General features: G+C 31.7%; 1 protein-coding gene across 1 annotated transcript; it reads left to right on the forward strand.

Moving 5' to 3' along the window:
* The first annotated feature begins 801 nt into the window (after positions 1-801).
* LOC133703891 (putative receptor-like protein kinase At1g72540) lies at positions 802-3,003 on the forward strand. Its single transcript, XM_062128624.1, has 5 exons — positions 802-1,371; positions 1,475-1,610; positions 1,787-1,923; positions 2,020-2,143; positions 2,224-3,003. Exons 1-5 carry the CDS (start codon positions 1,006-1,008, stop codon positions 2,811-2,813), a joined length of 1,353 nt encoding a protein of 450 aa, XP_061984608.1. The 5' UTR covers positions 802-1,005; the 3' UTR covers positions 2,814-3,003.
* Positions 3,004-8,492: the final 5,489 nt, after the last annotated feature.

The raw sequence follows: 8,492 nt of genomic DNA on the forward strand, positions 1-8,492 counted from the left end.
TATTATAGGTTGTCATTTCAAGTACATCAAAATCGAAAACAAATCACATATCAATTTGCTAGAGAACCCGCCATGCGATTTGAGCTGGTTGGCTAGCGGTGACCATTTTAATAATTAATAGCTAGCTTAATACAAAATGAAATTTATAGAAAAACAAAAAAACCCAGATGGGTTTATCATATTATAGATGTTAATCATAATCATAATTAGAATTAAGTAATAGGGATGCAAAGTGGAGATTTGCCGTTGAAAGTCTGTTTTTGTGTTTTTATAAAAAATTAAGTTTTTTATTTGTTTTAATTTATTTTTATGTTTTTAGATTATTGTATTAATATCAAAAATAAAATTTAAATATAAAATAAATATTACTTTAATAAATTTTTAAATAAAAAATATTTTAAAAAATAACTATTACTACAGTTTAACAATTAAAGAATATTCTGTGTCTGTGTAGACAGGAGAATTTTTTTTTTTTTTTAATAATACGGACTATTATAAAAGCGTGCCTGCTTTTCAAAGTCATGGATTCCCTACGAGTTATCTAGGGATAGAGACTTTGGAAGAAGTTGAAGAAGAAGAAAAAAAGAATAACAAGAGTACAAGAATTCCAACATTTGCCACGAAGGAAAGCTACGTGATTGGTTAGCATTTTTAGATTGAGATGTTTTAAAGTTTGGCACGGTTTTTTTTGAAAAAATTATTTTAAATACCATATGAAAATAATTTAAAGATATAAAAAAATTAATTTTTTTTAAAAATCTTCAAGAATCATGAAACGCGGTGCAACCAGAAAAGTCCTAATCCTTTTTTCTTGCATTCCCAAGTCCAAGAAGCTGGTACGCATTCTACCAGCACCACAAATCCTATTTTCTTAATCTTCTTCCTTCACTTTTCTCATAAGATAATTTAGCCAGCAGTGCTGAGTAATCCAGGAAAGGTCGTATATATACACACCAAACTTCAGATGGAAGCCTGGGACATACCTTGAATAGATATTAGATCAAAATGGTTCTCAAAAAGTTCACATGGAAATCCATACTCCCAGGATGTCTCAAAAGCGAGAGCTCATCCTACCCAGAGCCAAAACAAATATGTTCCCAGAGACTATCAATATCCGACTTCAGCAATCCTGGTTCGCCAATCTCATTCAGTGACCTATCCAGTTCTATATTTAACCTTCATGTTTTCGCTCTGAAAGAGTTAAGAACAATAACACATGAGTTCGCAAAAAGCAATTATCTGGGGGAAGGTGGATTTGGAGCTGTATACAAAGGTTTCATTGACGACAAGCTCAGGCCGGGATTAAAGGCTCAGCCTGTGGCTGTCAAGGCATTGAATCCGGATGGCTCTCAAGGACACAGAGAGTGGCTGGTAAGCAAATAGAGTTAACTCAATAGAGTCCATTGAGTAGGCTAGAATCTTTAGATTTTCTGATGAAAACATGAGAGCATGACCAGTGTTTTCAATTTTGTAGGCTGAAGTCATCTTTCTTGGGCAATTAAAGCATCGCCATCTTGTGAACTTGATCGGCTACTGCTGCGAGGATGAGCACCGGCTTCTTGTGTATGAATACGTAGAGCGAGGCAACCTAGAGGACAAACTATTTTACAGTATATATTCCCTTATTGGAATACTGCAGAAATAAATTTAATTTTGAATGGATTAGATAAACCATCAGCTTCGTATTAATCCACATTATTGAAAGAAATACCACGCTAGAAATGTTTCTTTGATATCCCATTCGCGGTTGCGTATATATGTTCTTGACGTGTTTGAATTGACGCAGGATATTCTGCAGCCTTGCCTTGGTTAACAAGACTAAAGATTGCAGTTGGAGCAGCGAAAGGGCTTGCCTTCCTCCATGAAGAAGAAAAACCAGTCATATATCGTGATTTTAAGGCTTCAAATGTCTTGTTAGACTCGGTAATCATTTCTCTTCCAGCTTTAATTTAATGTATTGCAAACATGCTGCTCTCTGTTTCGTTCTAATTAACAAAATTAGACATGTTCGTATCTCAGGACTATAATGCAAAGCTTTCAGATTTTGGCCTGGCAATGGATGGTCCTGAAGGAGATCGCACACACATTACAACGCCTGTTATGGGAACTGAAGGCTATGCTGCTCCGGAATACATAATGACAGGTGATTCAAGCTGATGTTTTCACTATCAATAGTAGTAGGAAGATTTGGCATGACTAAGTAACAGTGATGGCATTTCTCAGGTCATTTAACAACCATGAGTGATGTATTCAGCTTCGGAGTGGTACTCTTAGAGCTTCTTACTGGTAGACGATCCGTGGACAAGAACCTTCCGAATAGAGAGCAGAACCTAGTAAAGTGGGCAAGACCGCAGTTGAAGGATCCCCGTAAGCTAGAACAAATCATGGACCCAAGACTTGAAGGCCAGTATTCGACCGAGGGTGCGAGAAAGGCAGCAGGATTGGCGTACCAGTGTTTGAGTCACCATTCCAAATCAAGACCAACTATGAGCACTGTTGTCAGGACCTTGGAGCAGTTACTTGACTTAACTGACACTCCAACTGGAACCTTTGTGTATATTGTTCCAACTGAAGGCAAAATCCTTGGTGGTGTAGAAAAGAAGGGAAACGAAGGCAAAAATGAATGTGACGAGATAAAAAACGGAAACAAATGTGAAGGAAAGGAGGTGGGGATTAAAGAGAAGGGCCGTGAACACAACCAAAGAGGTCGCCGGCACAGACGTAGGGTGAAGTCATTGAAGTATAGAGCTGTGTATTCTGATACAGCTTTGTATAAAACCTTAGGAACTGCTTTGTACTTTCCCAGGAACTAGAGGAAATTCGCAAATAGACATAGATCAGCTTTACTGATCAGCATTCTGTACATTTGGGTTACCTTCCTTTTTTTTCTTCTCCGAGGAAGTTTCCATGCAGGAGTGGTTTGGTGTGGGCTCAGGAAATCTTGTACTCGTATAATTATATAGGATTCACACTAAATTAATAATATACTTGGTTTAGCCAGAATTGCTGACTTTGAACCTTGACGACTAGTTCCATAGTTCATACTCTCACATAGAAACAAACACAATTCATTTTTAAGTACATTTTTTTCCCCACAAAAAGATTCATTTAAACCCCTTTCCATCTTCTCTAAAGCATAGTTATAGTAGCGTATTAATAGTAATTTCAGTTCGAGATCCGAGTTACAGATCAAAAATTGATCATGGTCAATCTAAAATTTCATTTAAAAAAACCTTCTAAAAAGTATTATTTAGTAAAAAAAGAAATTAGATTTTTTCATGGACCTAACTTAAATCGATGACTTATTAATTTGCCCGTCAAACCGAGCCGGATCTTATAATTAAAACCTAATGCATGACTCACACCCAAATCCTCGGTGCTTGTCTTTTTCACGGGGCACCTATGTACCAGCCTACCTGGTGGTTGATAATAGGTTGTTTTCTTTTTCTTATCTGGGAATAAAACTTGGGATTGCCAATCTCAAGGTCATGATTGAAAATCTAAAAATTTGGTGAGATCAGTTAATGAAGTCGAAAAACCTAAAAACAAGTTTGGACCTCTTCACGGCTCTTTCATACTCCTATTTGAGAGGTGCGTGCGTGTTGTGTTATGTTCCTAGACAGGCTAGACTAGTCAACTTTAGTATATATACATGATGGATCACATGAATTTCCATTATGAATGTGCTCCTTGCCAACTTGTAAAAGAGGAATTCAGGTGGGCGGTCGAGGCAGCGCAACCAAGCCTAACATCTTGTGGCGGCACGGCACCCTTATTTTGTTGTTCCAGGACCGTCGGGCGCTAGCCTTCCGGTGAAACGAAAACACAAGAGAAAAAGAAAATAAAATACCAGCCCTAGAAACACGATTTTCTGAGGAGAACTTGACTGCAATTGATCGAAAGTTGAAAATCATAAATCGCATTGCTCACCTATGATTTTTGACCGAAGACTGTAGGCATGTATAATAGCACTACCGAACACCGGAAAGAGACCATTCTATTAGGTTCAAACAAGAGAGAAGGAATTCATCTAACCTGTTCAAAATCTACGCTACAAATTCCATGGTACGTAGTAGTCTTGCAGGACCGCACTTAGTTTGAACCAGATTCATTTTTCATCACTCCCACCAACCCACCAAAAGTTGAGTCAGATGAAAGGTGATCGCAGATATATTCGGATGACAATAATTTCCATTGATCGAGTCTATATCATATCCATTATATATCTAGAGAAAAAAAAATTATGTAATACAGTTTTGAATATTTATTTAGATATTTATTATTAATATAAAAATTAAAAATTAAAAAAGCTATATTTAAAAAAAATATAAACTCAAAGTTTGATGTCAACAAGGTATAAATGTTTTAATTACTAACTCAAAATTTAATATCTACAAAGAAGTTTTTTAAAATATCAAAATAATGACATTGATTGATTTCTAGATTAACTTAAGCTACCTCATCAAATTAGTGACCTAAATCATATAATCAAATAATTTAATAATATTATTTTTTTAAAATAATTTTTATTTAATTAAATGATAATAAAAAAATACATAAGCAACTATATATAATTTTAAAAAGATAATGATGGGTTGTAAAAAAAAACTTGTTTATATTACATAAAAATTACTATAATCTTATTAAAAATAAAGTAAAAATTGAATTGTATTTGATAAAATAATATATAAAACATATTATTAATTAATTTAATAAATTAATATATTTATAAATTATAACATTTAAAATTAATTAATTTTTTAAAAAATAAATTAAATTTTTTAAAAATAAAACACTTCATATGCACAGGCTAGGTAGCGTTGAAAGGCAAGCCCTGTAACAGGGGCTCACGTGCTTGGCTTTAATTAAAAAGCTTAAGCGTGCCTAGGCCAAGAAGCCTAGGCATGCAACTCGTTTTTTTGTTTTTTTATTAATTTTTTTAAATAAATGATATGTTATGTTTTTTTTAATTAATATGGGTGTTCGGATCAGCTTGCGTGTATTTCGATTCATTCTACAGGTCTTGAAGTTAACGATTATATAAGTCTCTAGTGACCTTGAGGAGACTCGAACTTTTAATCATTAGGGAGCAAACACAAAATCTAACCAAATGACCTATGCTTTTTTATTTTTGAATGGACAAAAGGTTGCTTACTATTTTCAGTGACCAAAAAATAACAATCTAAGATTTTGGAATTCAAAAAGCCTATTTTCAAGTTGATTTTACCTGATTTTGTTTAAAAACAAAAACACCATAAAACTTCCATAAATCGGTCAAAAACTAAAAATCATATGAATAAAAAAAATCTAAACAGACTTGATCTACCATTTCATGTATTTATAGAAATAAATTATCACTATCAAACTCCTCTTGTTTAATATAACATGTTAATATTAAGATCGATTATTTTGGTTGCCAGAATGTAGTCAATCGAATATTTTCTTTCTCATCTACTATTTTTAACGATTTTCTCTGTACTCTCTTAGGCCTTGTTTGTTTGATGGAAAGTAGTTTTGTTTGGAAAGTGGTTTTCTTGAAAAGTGGTTTCCTATAAAGTGAATTATTTTCTTATATTTGGTAGTGTCATGGAAAATAAGTTAAAAAATATTTTTAAGTGTTTGGTTATGTCATGAAAAATAGCTGGAAAATAACTTAATAATATATTTTTCAAGTTTATTAAAATATAAGGAACAAATCTTACAAATTAAAAATTTGAATGAGAATGAAATTGAAAAAAAAATCTAATTTCATAAATCACTACCAGAAAACCGATAAATACAAACGAAAATACCGAGGGAATATTTCCGTCGGTAAATTTTCGAGGGATTTTGCCGACGGACATATTCCCTCGGTATATACCGAGGGAATTACGGAGGGACAAAAAAATTAAAACAAAGCAAAAAAAATGATGACGTGTCAGGATTTACCAACGGAATTCCCGACGGAATAATTTCCGTCGGTAAATCCGTTGGTAAACTTGTTTACACTGTTCATCATGTCAATTACAAAGAGAATTATTGATGGACAAAATCCGTCAGTATTTTCAGAGAGCTCCAGAACTATTCACTTTCCAATTGCACTGTTAATTGTTGTTCCTTACGGACAAAATCACCGATAGATTGAAAAGTCATCGGTGTTATTTGACAGTTTTATGAAAGAATTCAATTGATTTAAAATTTTCATTTAAATATTACAGACGGAACACCGACGAACTGAAAAATCATCGGTAATTGTTGGTGGTTTCTGAAAACTTTGTACCAAATTGAAAATTTAAATTAAATATTACTGATGGAATTACCGATGAAATAATTAAAAAATATTAATATTCAATTATCCGTCGGTAAATCTGTTGCTAACGCGCCCCAATAAAAAGCCTGAATCCCTTATTTCACAAGAGACAAACTTATTTCTTCTTCTTCTACTACTTCTTCTTCTTATTCTTCTACTTCTACTTCTACTTCTTCTTCTTCTTCTTCTTCACTATATGTAAAAAACATCAATATCTATTTCTTTCTCTTCTTTTCTCTTCTCATCTCCTTCTCTTTTTCTCCATGCTCGGGTATGTCTTCTTCTTCCTTTTTTTTTATCCTATTAGTTTTTTTAATTAATATGATTTACGAAAAAAAATTTCTCTACTTAGCTTCACTTGCAACTACATTAAGGTAAGATTTTTCTTCTTTTTTCATGATTTTTTTCACTATATTTGTTTTTTATTTTATTTTTTATTGTTTTTGTTCTTAATAATTGTATAAATGTTGTTGTGAGATTTGTTTTTTCATATGAGATTAATTTTTAGTTGATTTATTTATAGGATTTTTAAATTTTTAGCAATTGCAACTTCATTTTTTTCATATGAATTTTTTTAGTTGAACTTATTTTTTCATTTTATTTATTTGTTGCAAATTTGTTTGAGTTGATTTTTTTAATTTTTTTTCAAGCATTTTGAGTATATATTATACAGTGTTGATTTATGTTAATTTAATTATTTTATAATTTTATAAAATGAATTTTTATTTTATTTTTTTTAAATAATTACCGACGGAATTACCGATGGAAATTCCATCGGTAATTCCGTCGGTAAATCCGTTGGTAATAAAAAAATTATTAGCGAGGGATATATCGATGAAATGAAGCGGGTAATTTTATTTTTTTATTTCCGACGGATTTACTGACGGATAAAAAATTACTGATGAAGGATTCACCGACGGAGCATTTCCGTCGGTGATGTCGTCGGTAAATTAATTACCGATGAAATATGTGTCTAACATCGACAGAAAAATTCCGTCGGTAAAACTGTTAAATCTTGTAGTGAATTATTTCAAATAAAATACAATACATAAAAAATTAAAAAATGATAAAATTAAAATAATAATAACTACAATTTCATAAATTATTTCAAATAAAATAAATAATAATAAAAAGAATGAGAACCAAATTTGATAGATAAAAACTTTCAATTAAAAAATAGTAAGAGAAAAACAAATAACAACTATAAAAATAAGGATCAAAATTAATATAAAAATCAAATTAAATCAAATTCTAACAAGTGAAATTGAAAACAAAAGATTCAAAACAAAATATATAACAATTAAAACTTTGAGGATCAAATTTATTATAATCAGCAAATAATATGATATTTCTAATTTTTTCGCAACTTTTGAAAAGTGTTTTCCATCCAAAATAAAAGGAAAACACTTTCATGAAAACCAAACCAAATTTTTCTTTAACAGGAAAATATATTTTTTTACCAATTTTTCTAATAGCAAACAAATATATAAAAGTTTGAAAAATAGTTTTTAGAAAACTACTTTCTGCCAAATAAACGAGGTCTTAAACTTAATGATTAATGTATAAAATAAATGAAATTTTGAACTAAAAAAATAATTTTCAAACTAAATAGAAACAAGAAAAGTTTGACAAAATCTCAAGGTGAAAAATAAAGTAAGATGAAAAGGTAACAAAGCCCTTTGTTTCACCCTGTAATTTCAATTTGGGCCAATGAATCGTCGATATTTTTCAATCAACAGGATCAAATTTGTTTTTGTAAAATTGATGGATCGAACATGGAGACCTTTTTTGATACCCTAAGAATCTCATGGCAAAGTAATTGGAACAAATTCTCGGATCAAAATCCAAAACATTGTAGTGTGCAAAGATAAAATTAAAAAAAAAAGAGCTTGAAGGACTGAAAAGAACAGAACAGTCTTCTAGCAAAATCACCAAATCTTTTAGGTTTAATTTAGTTACTGATAAAACTAAAAACCAAGATCACAGAACAACACTTCCAATGGATGCAAAAAATTGAAGTGAACGTGGTATGACAAAATGCGGCGACAGACGGCGGTAGTTCACCACTAGGACAGCTATATACTTTGACCTTCAGGGAAGCATATTGGTGTTGGAAGACTTTAAACACAGGTAGAATCTCTCTAGCTTGGTTCCAGAAGGAGGGCCATCAAACCATCTGTAAAACAACGAATCAATGTGCTCA

The sequence above is a fragment of the Populus nigra genome, chromosome 1, assembly GCF_951802175.1.
Source record: "Populus nigra chromosome 1, ddPopNigr1.1, whole genome shotgun sequence".
NCBI classification, from domain to species: domain Eukaryota; kingdom Viridiplantae; phylum Streptophyta; class Magnoliopsida; order Malpighiales; family Salicaceae; genus Populus; species Populus nigra.